Source organism: Hemitrygon akajei, chromosome 7, assembly GCF_048418815.1.
Source record: "Hemitrygon akajei chromosome 7, sHemAka1.3, whole genome shotgun sequence".
NCBI classification, from domain to species: domain Eukaryota; kingdom Metazoa; phylum Chordata; class Chondrichthyes; order Myliobatiformes; family Dasyatidae; genus Hemitrygon; species Hemitrygon akajei.
The window spans coordinates 37,794,247-37,808,315 of record NC_133130.1 but is presented as its reverse complement, the minus strand read 5'-3'; the positions used below and the strand labels follow the sequence as shown (position 1 = coordinate 37,808,315).

The window sequence follows — 14,069 nt, the reverse complement described above, 5'->3', positions numbered from 1 at the left end:
ATCTGATCAGTGTTTCCGATGTAAACAAGAAACTGGTACATTTTTACATTCTACATGGTCTTGTTCTAAAATTCAACCTTTTTGGACAAATTTAAGACTTTTATTGGAACAAATTACGGGAATAAAACTTCCTCATAATCCAATATTACTTTTACTAGGTGATATTGAAGGGACAAAACCGAAACTCAAACTCAATAAATATCAGAAAGAATTCATAAGGGATAGATTTCTGTTACTGAGGATAATTTTGTGAACTGAGTGCACTTGACTTAGGCATGGCGCAAACTGAAAGTCTTGCAGGAATACATTAGATGGCTATCCGCAAATGACCAGGGAAAGTTTAAATTGTCTTTTGATATCCTTGATATCGTTTTAGTTAGGATTTGACAAAGTGGTTCCTGGTAGGCTCGTCGAGAAAATTAGAATCGATGGGATCCATTGTGATGGTCATTTGGATTCAGAATTGACTGACCCATAGAAGACAGCGTAGTGGTCAATAGGTATTATTCTGACTGGATGTCTGTGATTGGTGGTGTTCAGAAGGGATCTGTACTGGGACCTCCTGCTGTTTATGACTTTAATAAAATCATGAGTGAGTGGGTTAGCAATATTTGCTGATGACACAAAGATTGGTGCATTGTGGATAGTGTAGAAGATTGTCAAAGGATACAAGGGATGTAGATCATTTGCCAATTTGGGCAAAGAATCCGGTAGAATCTCAGGTGGTAACAAGAGGGCGTACAGGAGTGAGATATGCCAGCTAGTGGAATGGTGCCACAGCAACAACCTGGCACTCAACGTCAGTAAGATGAAAGAGCTGATTGTGGACTTCAGGAAGGGTAAGACGAAGGAACACATACCAATCCTCATAGAGGGATCAGAAGTGGAGAGAGTGAGCAGCTTCAAGTTCCTGGGTGTTAAGATCTCTGAGGATCTAGCCTGGTTCCAACATATTGATGCAGTCATAAAGAAGGCAAGACAGCAGCTATACTTTATTAGGAGTTTGAAGAGATTTGACATGTTAACAAATACACTGAAACTTCTACACTTGTACCGTGCAGAGCATTCTGACAGGCTGCCTGGTATGGAGAGGCTACTGCACAAGACCGAAAGAAGCTGCAGAAGGTTGTAACACGCACAAAATGCTGATGGAACGCAGCAGGCCAGGCAGCATCTGTAGGGAGAAGCACTGTCGACGTTTGTTGACAGTTGACAGTGCTTCTCCCTATAGATGCTGCCTGGCCTGCTGCGTTCCACCAGCATTTTGTGTGTGTTGCTTGAATTTTATGTGAGATGGAGCTAACTCCAAAGGAGATGTGCAGGGCAAGTTTTGTTTTACAGAATGGTGAGTACCTGGAATGTACTGCCAGGGTTGGTGCTGAAGGCAGATATAATAGGGATGTTTCAAGAGGCTCTTGGGGAAAGAATGGAGGGAAATGGATCATGTGAAGGCAGATAAGATTAATTGGGCATTATTAGCTTGATCATTTTGGTGCAACATCATAAGCCGAACGGTGTATTCCTGCGCTGTATTGTTCTATAATTAATCAGTTATATGGAATTATTTTGCTTTCAGCGGTAATATTGGTCTCCATGTGTAAAAACAAAATTCATTTGATGGAAGTACCTTCAATGGCACTGGACCTGATACTGGAAAGAGATGTCCATTTCTGGACATAGATGCACTGTTCAGCTAAAGTGTTTTCATCTTGGATGTTTGGATATAGCACTCTCATACGGTTGGATTTAATGACTGTTCCAAATAAACCCATACGTGATAGAACTGGAGCTTTCTGTATCCTGTTTATATTGGAAGCTAGAAAGAACTAGTAGAGTTGTATAAAAGATGCATACGTGGATGCCGCCTGGGTTAGAAAGCATGTTGGGGCAGGGGGGATCTTGAGTTGTCTTCTGTGGAGCTGCAGAAACCGAGTGGAGACGTGATAAAAGTTTATAAAATGATTAGAGCAGATGACTGGCTGACCCCAGGGTTGAATTGTCTAATACTACTCTTTGTACAACAGTGAAGACCTGTCGTATTACTGTGCAAATATTTTAAACTTTTCCGTGTGTGCTCAGTTTTACTTTTGAAATAATTCAGAAGTAAATATTATTTTGAAAATAAGTTTTTTTAAAAAAAAACTAAGTGTGTAAATTAGGAATGTTAGAAGTATTCAAGAATTATTAAAAGGCCTCATAACTTTCACAGCTAGTAATTTTTTTTGGTGTTAGGGAGTCAAGGCTTTGCAGAGAACTACCTGAAGCCCAGTTTGTGTGTGTGTGTGTATATATATATATTTAGAAGTTAAGTCTTTTGCTTGACTTTTTTTACAGAATTATCCCTCTGTATTCATCACAGCTTACCAAGGTGATCAGCGTGTACCACTGTCTGGCTTGTTAAAATATACAAACAAACTTCGAAATGCTGTGACTGATAACAAGTACATTACAACAGGTGAGTGTAGCTACCAACATGTCAGCCATGCCTTTAAGTTGTTTCTGCTGGATATATAGTGTCTGCACATGTCCACTAGATAGCTGTAACAACCTGCACTTACACAGGACTTTCACAATAGTATACTTTGTGTGGAATCAGCATATAGGCAACTGCATGATCATTGGGATATCACAGGTTGTGAGCTGTTGGTAACACTAGCAATTGGGATGGCAGCGTTGGGAATTTGTGCTCACATGTTGCAGATCATATCAGTGAAAGTTCATGTAGTCTTTAAGTGACAAAGAACTTGTTAACATTCACCACCTAATATCTTGCTAGTCTTTAACTAAGACAATGCTGCAATATCTGGAGTCAGTAAAATTAGATAAAAAGCAGAGGCAGGGTAGGCCAACCAGCCGATCAAGGTGCTTCACCATTCAGTAAGTTCGTAGGTGAGCCAACTGTGGCCTCAACACCACATTCCAGCTCTCTCCACCAAACTCATGACCTTGGCCCTTGATATCTCTTAATGTCCACCTATACTGCTGCTGGGTTGAAAATTACAAAAAGCCATAATTCCCTGAGAAAAGGAATTCCTTCTCATCTCCCTCTGGCAATCCTTCATTCTGAAACTACGCCCTCTAATTCTAATTGCCTCAGCCAAGGGAAACATATTCTTCGCATCCACCATGGCAGTCCCCTTCAGAACATTATGCTCCAATACGATCTCCCCTCATTGATCTATACTCCAGTGAGAAGACATTGGAACTGAGGGGGAAAAGTAATGTCAGAGTTGTGAAACACGTAGGCCTATGGCCTATTTTTCCATGTTGCCCTTTTTGTCTATCTGCACTGATTCTATTTGCTTGTACTGTATCTGTATCCTTTAAACTTCGTCCAATCAAACGTCTGCCTAAAAAATTTATGCAGCACAGAAACAGGTGCATAAAACCACCTGGTCAATGCTGGCCAAAATCCCCATCTAAGAAAGGCCTATTTGCCTGTGTTTGGTCCATGTCCCTCTGAACTTTCCTATCCATGTACCTGTCCCTGTGCCTTTTTAAATGCTGCTAATGTACCTGCCTCAACCACTTCTGGCAGCTTATAACATATACTGACCACCCTCTGGGTGAAAAAGTAGTGCAATGTCTCTTAAATATTGTGATTGTATCTGACTCTGCCACCTCAGCTAACAGCAAATTCCATATATAAATCACTCTGGTTTTAAAAAAAACTCTTTCCCTTAGACCCCATTTTAAAACTCCTTACCTCCACAGATACCACTTGAATGACTTGCTGAATTCCTCTACCAGTTTGCTTTTTGCCTAATCTATTCCTAATGTAATCAGTCAGGTCACCCCTCAACATCCTTAGCTCTGGGGGAACGCAGAACTGCACACAATTCTCCAAATGTAGTCTAACCAGTAATCTGTAAAGTTGCAGCATAATGTCACAGGTTTTATATCGTATGCTTTGATCTTTAAAGGCAAGCAAGCTGTATTCCTCCTTCACCATCTTATTGTCACTTTCAGGGAACTGTGGACGTACTGCCAATATGCCCTTCTTCAATTACATTCCATGGTTCCCTGCCATTTACTGTGTACGTCCTGTCTGAGGCACCACAGGCATGTAGCAGTTAGTGTGATGCTATTGCAGCACAGGGCGTCAAGAGTTCAATTCTGGCGTCTGCTGTAAGCAAGTTTGTACATTCCTCCCCATGTGTGCATGGGTTTCCTCCAGGTGCTCCAGTTTCCTCCCACAGTCCAAAGAGGTACCATTTAGTAGATTAATTGGTCATTGTAAATTGTCCCATAATTAGACTAGGGTTAAATCAGAGGGTACTGGACGGCACAGCGAAGGGCCTGTTCCATTGTGCATCTCAAAATAAAATAGACAAATTTCCCACAGTGCATTTCCTCTTACTTTGGATTCTGCCCAACTTTCCTTCTGACGCATAATCTGCTGTAGCTTTGGACAACCTTCCTTGTTATCCACAACATCACCAACTTTTATGCCATGTGCAGATTTATTAATAATACCTCCTACATTCACATTCAAGTTGTGAATTGAAATCATGAAGAAAGGATCCTAGCACTGATCTCTGAACTACACTTCCACCTCCTATCACTGGGAGGATGTTTTTCTTATTGGTAGCCCATGACCAGAAGTGTATGTATCTCCTGCCTCCTATCACTGGTTCAGTTCGGGATCCAATTAGGTAGCTGGCCTTACAATATACCCCATTTCCCTCAAGCTTCCAGACCAGGCTTCCTTGTGAGAGCTTCTCAAATGCCTCAAGATACAGTATTACAGGAAAGATTCTAGCACAGATAAAGCAGTGGCTGATGGGCAGGGGGCAAAGAGTGGGAATAGAGGGAGCCTTTTATGGTTGGCTTTTGATGACAAGGGGTCTGTGTGGAACTAATAGTTTTTATATTATACGTCAATGATTTGGATGACAGAATTGATGGCTTTGTTGCAAAGTTTGTAGACAATACGAAGGTAGGTGGAGGGGCATGTAATTTTGAGGAAGTAGGCTGCAAAAGGACTGAGACAGATGAGGAGAATGGGCAGATGGAATACAGTGTTGGAAGTGTGTCGTCATGCACTTTGGTAGTAGGAATAAAGGTGAAGACTATTTTCTAAATCTAGAGAAAATACAAAAGAACCGAGATACAGAGGGACTTGGGGAGTTCTTGTGCAAGATTCTCTAAAGGTTAATTTGCAGTTGAGTCTGTGGTGAGGTAGGCAAATGCGATGTCAGCATTCATTTCAAGAGGACTAGAATATAAAAGCAAGGATGTAATGTAGAAACTTAATAAAGCCCTGGTGAGGCCTCACTTGGAGTATTGTGAGCAGTTTTGCGCTCCTTATCTTAGAAGGAATGTGCTGAAACTGGAGGAGGTTCAAAGGAGGCTGATGAAAATGATTCCAGGATTGGATGGCTTGTCATAAGAAGAGCTTTTGATGGCTCTGGGCTTGTGTTCACTAGAATTCAGAAGAATGAGGGGTGACTTATCTAATGGTGAAAGGCCTTGTTAGACTGAATGCAGAGGGGATGTTTTCTATGGTGGGAGAGTCTAAGACCAGAGGACACAGCCTCAGACCAGAGGGGCATCCTTTTAGAACGGAGATGAGAAATTTCTTTAGCCAGAGTGGTGAATCTGCAATTCTTTGCCACAGGCAGTGGTGGAGGCCAAGTTTGTATGTATATTTAAGACAGAGGTTGATAGATTCTTGATTGGTCAGGGCATGAAGGAATAAGGGGAAAAGGCAGGAGATTGGGGCTGAGAGGAAGATTGGATCAGCCATGATGAAATGGCAGAGCAGCCTCAATGGGTCAAATGATTTAATTCTGCTCCTATATCTTGTGGCCCTATAGAGACAATGGCTACTGCCCTACCTTAATCAGTTTGTTTTGCCTTTAGAGTACACTAAAGTTAATGAATACTTCTTCAGGGTTCCTGGTGCTAGTAACTGGCTTGAAGAGAAGAAAGTCACTGGAGGCATGGTGGGATTGGCAGCTGAGGTAAAAGCTGGACCACAGGAAGCACGTAAAGAGTAAAGTCATTGGGAGCCTGCGACTACAGGGGCATTGGTGTTCACATTACTAACTGGGGCTTATCAGATTTGGTATTCAATAGATATTTATGGTCAAGTGCAAAAACACTTCATCTGTATTAAGCATTTAAGGTGTAGTTCAGCCAGAAACTGAGTTACATTTGTACATTACTGATACTGATTCTGATTATGCTTAAATATGAATGAAAACAAAATAGATTGTCTGATATATTCACATAATGCTGCCATAATAGCTTCACATTCCATCTGTTCTTCCATCTGCTCCTGACAGTTCAGCTCCAATTCCACTGATAGCAATAACTAATAGTTAATAAAGTTGAGTTGTTCCGAAGGGTTTCTCATGCAACTTCTGATTTCATTAGATATTCAAGAAACATACAAAATAGTTTTCTGGTCAATAAAGTTATTAAATTGTTAACAAATCTCTATCTTGGTTACCTGGAGAACAGTTGCATCAGTCAAAGATCAGGTTTGTTCTCCTATTTCAAACCCATTTCAGCATAGGTTTGGGTAAGAAGCCTATTTGTAATGGATTGAATTTAATTTTCTAACCTACAAAGCAAGTGGCCTCATCCAAGTTCTGTCTGATCAAATCTGTTCTGAAACTGAACACAGATTTCAAATTTTCTTCCTTTTTACTCAGTTTTTTTCTTTATCAGTATTTTTAATAGTTTCTACATAGAGGAATACAGAGTACAAGAAAGTGTATATAAAAGGTCAGAAAAGTTAACCTTTTATTTGAAATTTTTAAAGATGGCAATATTGATCTTAGCTAGTCTATATGATAAACTCAAATAAGGTAATCTAATCAAATAAACATAAATATAATGAAGTAGCTAAACAGAATTGTTACATGTAATTGAAATGAAATCATTTAGAACAATTTTTCTGCAGTATATTATTAAATCAATTGTTGCAGTGAGATATTTGTTTCTCTGCATTGTTTTCAGACAAAGGTGAATCACCGAGCATTATTTTGGATATCCGGCCTGGAGATGATCACTTTGGTCCATCCAACTGGGAACAATCATTGCACGAAGTAAGTCTTTATTTGTTGTCTCTCCACAACTGTTTCATCTTTCTGATCAATGTGTATTATTTTTGCTATTCAGATCTAAAAAAGGGACTAAATCCAGTAATTTAAAAAACTTAATCATTGAGATTCCTACAGTAAAATTGTTCTGGTCTTTATTTAGAGCTTGGTGCACTAAAATAATTCTGCTCAATCTGAAAATTATTTTTGACCTACAAGGCATTTTCTCACTGATCTACTGTTAACACTAGCTTTGCTTAATGTGGAACAATACAAAATGTTTATTCTAATGTTGGTGTACTGACAGCCTCCAAACCATGGTAAAATTGAATTTGCTTCTATACTGGTGTAAACACGTACATAGTTAACTCTAGCAGACTATGACATATCCTGACTCCAAAAACTATACGAAGTATCATACTACTGCTCCACATTACCTGCTGGGGAAAAAAGGGAAAATATAAACATTCATTTACTGCAAGGACATTATTCAATTATGGCAAAGGATGCAAGATAGAAGCAGGTAGTTTATTATGTACATATATAAATGATAAATCTATTCTCATCTGCAGCCTCTATTTACCTACTATTCAAACTGTCATTTCTCCAATCTTAGTTCCATGCAGGGGTTCCCAACCTATTTATGCCATGGACCCCTACCATTAACCCCTACCAGGTTGGGAACTCCTGGTTCCATGCTTTTCTCGAAATTGTTTTCAAAATCCTTTTTAAATGTATATCCTTCTGATTTTCAAATGAAAGCACTGTAGGTAATGACGTTATAGGTTTAAAATTATGAGGGGCATAAATAGTTTAGTTAAATAATCTTTATCCAAGGATATGGGAATCTAAATCTAGTGTGCACAGTTTAAGGTGAGAGGGTTAAGATTTAAAGGGGAAATTGAGTGGAATCTTTTTTTAAATGAATGTAAGTGGGTGTACCAAGTGTGCCACCATAGGCGGATACAATCAAAGCATTTTTTTAAAAGAAAGGTATTTGGGCAGATGCATGGGTAGGAAAAAATCAGAGGTTATGGGGTCAAAGGCAGGGCAAGGGATGGGAGTAGATTGGCATCTTTGCTGCATGGAGGAGTTGGGCTGATGGATCTGGTTTCATGTTGTGTGACTGCTTGATGCTACGAACAAATCAAAACAAGGACACAGCATTTGTACAGTTGTGCAAATAATTTATAACATTTTTTCAAACTCCTAGAACACTTGCTAATTTGCCAAACAAGTAGAAAAAAAATCTCTTGACAGTTATCTCCATAAACCTTACAAAATTTGGGGTAAAAACTATTGAATTCTTCTTTTAATTTTCAGTTCTAAAAGTGGTAGGATATTTGAGTTTTCATTATAACCATAATCTTCGTAAATTATGACTGATTTAGCAATGATTTCCTGATAATAAAAGGTTCAACAATCAGAGGGAGCAATTTTTGAGCAAAAATTGGTTTAGCTTATTTACAAACTGAAATTCAGTGTAGTAAGGGTTAAAGCTATTAAAAGGGAATTGGATAGGTATTTGAAGTGTGATTCCAACAGCATTTGACATTTTTAAATCCTGAGTAGTACTAAAAAATCTAGGATAGAAATATGTTTCTAAAGCTGAGAATCTCATGAATAGGAAAAGGTAAATTTTTTGTCAAAAAGGAGTTTACTGAATTAGGATAAATGTGTTTCTTTATGTGTGCAAAAGTCAAGAATAAGAAGTCAAAGTAGCAAATAGACAAACACAAAAAATTCAAGCAAAATTTTTTCCTGAAACACATTGTTTCAAGTAGGCCTTCGTTAACCCCACACTGATTGAGGATCAGACCTGAAACATTTGTTTCCAAAGAGAAGTCAAGAATAATTATCTTCTTGAATTGCTTAGCTTTTTTGGATTTAATTTGACATTAAAACATTATCCAGTGCCTATATTTAGATGATTCTGCTTTATCCGTTCTAAAGAATCTTAATATATGAAATCAACCCCATTGGGGGAACTATGGAGAATTTTGTAATTGTAATTAAACTGTGATACCTATATAGTTGAAATATGAAAATTATTTACTAGGTCTCTCTACTTTTGTTTTATAGGTTGCCAGACATTATGCTTTTCTATATAAGGAGCTGGAACTTGATCCATAGGCAAGTTGTAATTGAGTATTTTCTTTGTAGTGCATACTGTCAGAGACGTAAACAAGATATGAGATGAATGATTACCTTTTCTGGATTTTGAGTTTATTTTTGTTATTAGTAATTGTTTAATGCACACTGAATTGGTATACTTTACGTATTGGGCAAATATTTTAAACACTATTTAAATTTATAACCTAATTTTCATTGTATTTGTACTATAGATTAATTTTCATTTGCTTTATCTGAGATTTGAAGTAAAACATGACAATTATTCACTCCCATGTGCCATCTTTTGTGTCCTTTCACTCCAAGATGACTTCTGTTACATTTTCTTCATGAAAGATTGTTTAAATACCTTTCTGTAATAAATTGAACAGCCTTCTGTAAATATTACCCAAGTTCTGTGCTGTCATCTTTGGCAGTTTCTTTACCTGTCATCACACATCTGATTGATGATGTGCTTGCACATTTAATAAAATACCCAACCTAAAGAGCAAAGGTTACAAAGCTAGCAGAGGGAGGATTTATTGTACAATTTTTATTGGCCTTGCTCTTTTGCAAATTCCTTTCAAAAGGACAAATCAGTTTGATCAGGTTATGAACAATCATTCCACTAATAGACCATGCTTCCAGCCCCCAGTCAGATGAGCAGTAAAATAAAATAAAATAAAATATGCTCAAAGTGGCAGTGGGTAGAAAGTAGGATTCGGCTAAGATCTTTGCTGGTACCACTGTTATTCATTAATTTGATTTAATAGTTTAGATTTAACAAACAATACTTTTAATGCAAATTTCCAGATGTTGTCATTAGAAAGCCTAATTGATTCCAGAAGAACTTCAACAGATTGTAAAGACATATATTTAAACTGAAAAATGTTATAATAGCTGATATTTAGAATTACATTTTTATTTTGCATTTTACTTGGGAAGTTTACAGCAAAAATGTTAACAATTATGATGATACCAGAAGAGCAAGATTACTTATCTTTCAGGAAAGTTGAACAGACTGGTTTTTTGCAAATGGGTGTAGTTGTAAATCCATGAAAACGTTTTGGCAGAGTGCTTCCATTTGTGGAGAGAAACAAAACTAAAGGCTAGAAATGTCCAAGAAATCAAATACCAAATCCTGAAAGTATTTTAATCTCTAAAATAGTACCAAGTCATGTTTACTACTACAGTAAAAAAAAAAGTAGCAATCTTTAAAGCAAGACAATTAAAGAATCTGAGGCAATGTATGGAAGGTAATGTTAAGACTAAGTAAAAAAAAAAGGCTTGAATGGTGCATGGTTGCCAGGAATACACTGAAATGAGCTGAACAGCCAGGTCCCCTACTGTATAATTATCATCCCATGCAACAGAAAGTGGGTAGGAAGTAAACTAAGAAAGATTGAATCCATATATGTACTTCATAACTCATTAATAACTTGGAACACCATGCTTTTTAAACAAAAATTATCAGATATTTGGAAGCATAAAAGTTTACGAGCCGATCAAAGTACTTCACGTCCTAAGACAAACCTGTGACCTTGAAAGAGTCTTGTTAAAAGGATCTTAAATTCTTTAGATTTCATGATTGTTCAAATTTGTTTAAAATAAGATCTGGAACTGTTATAAAGGTTTGATGCTTATTGATTAAAGATCAAAAGCAAGACTTGATAATTTAGAATAAAGTCACAAAGTGACTCAGATTTAAATGGTAACTAATAACCTCATAGGCAAGGCTAAAATTACATGCTCTGTCTAGTTACAACCTTTACATTTCAGCAGACATTGCAGATTTTAATATATTGCAGGCCAATAGATAATGCTTAGGAAGGCTAAAGTTGCAGGTAAAGGAAGATAGAGCTATCAAAACTTAGATTTATGATTATAACCTCTGTACCATGAACCAAGTCCTTTATATTCAACAGTTTATGTAAAGCAACTACAGTTGTGACTAAAAACTGCAACTGTAAGTGTGAGATTTGTGAAGAAAATACACCAAATAACTAGCTCACTGACAACTTTGGAGATTAGGCAACCCATCAGTGTGCACAGCCAAACCTATGATGGGCAACTTGACTTACATTCCTTTGTTCTATTAATTACATCTTTCAAAAAACAGTTTGGATTTACTTTATCAGTAGATAGTAAAATGAAAAATTCATTCAATGATTGTTTATTAAATACAATACAGTTCTGATCAAGAAAACTTCTTACATCTGTTCCAAAGACCCAGTTTTTTTCCTTCTTGTACAGCCAGCTGTGGATATACTCATTCAAGTGTGGCTGGAGTGCTTAAGAGTTATCACCAGTGCATTCTGATTTGGAAAAATTTATTAAAATTACGAGCAAATAAAACATTGACTGGGCCAGGCAGAAACTGGGTATGCAATGGTGAGTGACTCCTCAATTTTTCTTTCGACTGCAGCACAACTGATAAGTGCAATAGAATAATCTCAGTTCCATGGTAAATACAGCTCTAATTATACTTAATCTTAACCATGAAACAGCAACCTGTTAAGTTAGTACTATCCTGAACATTTACACCCTTCAGTACCAGAAAGCTGGGCAATATGAACCTTGTGCTGTATGTAAAATACATTACACTAGTATCTCCTTAATCCATCATTCTTACTACCTCGGCCATGCACAGAAGGCAAATGGAAATGATACCATCTACAAGTATTTTATGTAGGACACATGCTATCCTGACCTGGAACTGACAGTTCCTTGATAGTCCCTGGGCATAAATCCATCATGTGCTGACTAAAGCCACAAAGGAGACTGAAGTATCGAGGCAAGTGGGGAGAGTGAGCGTCAGCTGCCTGTGTTTTGATCACTGAGGATCGCTCTGCTATGCTACCACAGAAGGGAAGGCCTGCCACTGTGCACGGAGAATGTTGCCAAGGTTTTCTACATTTTGAATGTGGACTCGGACTATAGACTTTTTTACAGAAGCAGCAACGATGCTTGACAAAGCATCCCCCAATCTACATTGGGTCTCACCAGTGTAGAGGAGACCATATTGGCAGCACAGGATAGAGTAAAGGACCTCAACAGATTCGCAAGTGAAGCATTGTCTAATCTGGAAGGGCTGTTTGGGGCAATGACTATAGGTGAGGCAGGAGGGAAATGGGCAGGTGTATTATCTCTTCCTCTTGCAGGGATAAGTGCCAGAAGGGAGGTAAAGATGTGTTTAGTGGTCAGAAGTTGCAGATAATGATACATTGGATGCAGAAGCACATGGGATGGTAAGTAAGCCCAAAAGGAACTTTAGCCCTGTTAAGGCGGCAGGCAGATGGGATGAGTGTGATTGTCCGGGAAATGGAGGAGATCCGGGTGAGGGTAGCGTCAATGGTGGAGGAAGGAAAACCCTGTTCAGTGAAGGAGGACATGTCTGATGTCCTGGAAAGGAAAGCCTCATCCTGGTAGCAGATGGGGCAGAGACACAGGAACTGAGAAAAGGGAGTCAGCATTTTTACAGGAGACAGGGTGGGAAGAGGTATGGTCAAGATAACTGTGGGAATTGGTAGGTTTATAAAAATGTCAGTTGACAGTTTGTCTTCCAGAAAATGGAGACAGAATTGACAAAGAGGAGAGAGGTGTCAGGACTGAACCATGTGAATTCAAGGGCATGGTAGAAGTTGGAGGCAAAGTTGATGATCTGACAAGCCCAGCATGTGTGCATGAAGCATCACCAATGCAGTCAGCAATGTAGCACAGGAATATTTGGGGAGCATTACCTGGAATATAGGCTGTTCCATGAAGCCAGTGAAAGGGCAGGCATAGCTGGGCCTTTGTGGGTGCTCATGGCTACACTGAGTTTAGAGAAAGTGGGAAGAGCCAAAAGAGAAACTGAGGATGAAGACCAGTTCCACCAGGTGGAGGAGGGTAGTGGTGGAGGAGGGTAGTGGTGGAGGTGAACTGGTTGGGTCTGTTGTAAGATGTGTTAAGCGTGAAACTGAAGGGAAAGTCACAGTAAATAGTGAAAGAGATACTTTGAAGGAGGTTAATCAACAATACTTGAAAGAATGGAATGATCATAGTGCATCATTGTTTATAGTACCAAACAATTTTAAATTAGATTTTAGATTATGAGGACACTCAGTCCTCGTTTATTGTCATTTAGAAATGCATTCATGCATTAAGAAATGATACAATGTTCCTCCAGAGTGATATCACAAAATAAAAAAAGGACAAACCAAGACCCACACTGATAAAACCACAGAATTATAGCATATAGTTACAGCAGTGCAAAGCAATACCGTAATTCGATAGACGCAGACCATGGACGCGTTTTTTAAAAAGTCTTAAAGTCCCGATTGACTCCAATAGTCCAATATCAGGCAGCAAAAGGGAGACTCCCTGCCATAAACTTCCAGGCACTGACAATTAATGCCTCGGAAGTACCCGACGACAGCAAACTCTTGAGTCTGTCCGAAAACTTCGAGCCTCCGACCAGCCACTCATTCTGCTGAGCGCCTTCAACCTCATCCCAGCCGCCGAAACAAGCAAAGCCGGGGTCTCGGAGGCCTTCTCCTCCGGAGATTCCGGTCTGCACAGTAGCAGCGGTAGCGAAGCGGGCATTTCGGAAGTTTCTCCAGATGTTCCTCCACGCTCTCACGTCTGCCTCCATCAAATCAGGATTGTGCACGGATCCCTACTTACACGCAATAGATATCCATTCTCTGGAGAGGCCGCGTGCACTGCGCTGCGCCACCATCTTCTCCTCCTCCTATTACATTACTATTTTTGATTAGTCTCATTTCAATGAGGAATAAAATAGACTGAAGGAACTGAAACAAGGAATGGATTTGAGACGTGCATAAAATTGTGTAGCAATAATGTATTCAGATAGAAAATGAAGGTATTGATCTGAAGTTGCAGGAGCTGGTCTTGAAACTGTTTTAG

At 38.7% G+C, this 14,069-nt stretch overlaps 1 protein-coding gene across 3 annotated transcripts in view; it reads left to right on the top strand.

Moving 5' to 3' along the window:
• The window catches only part of prepl (prolyl endopeptidase like), a 51,459-nt gene extending 41,890 nt beyond the window's left edge, over positions 1-9,569 (top strand). For 2 of the 3 annotated variants that reach the window (XM_073050671.1, XM_073050670.1), the window contains exons 12-14: positions 2,335-2,455; positions 6,970-7,058; positions 9,135-9,569. In XM_073050671.1, the coding sequence (XP_072906772.1) occupies positions 2,335-2,455; positions 6,970-7,058; positions 9,135-9,185 (261 nt within the window). In that variant the 3' untranslated portion in view covers positions 9,186-9,569. Of the gene's footprint in view, positions 1-2,334; positions 2,456-6,969; positions 7,059-9,134 lie in introns of those variants that run through there. The other variant, XR_012099565.1, reaches the window with a different exon arrangement.
• The last annotated feature ends 4,500 nt before the right edge of the window (positions 9,570-14,069 follow it).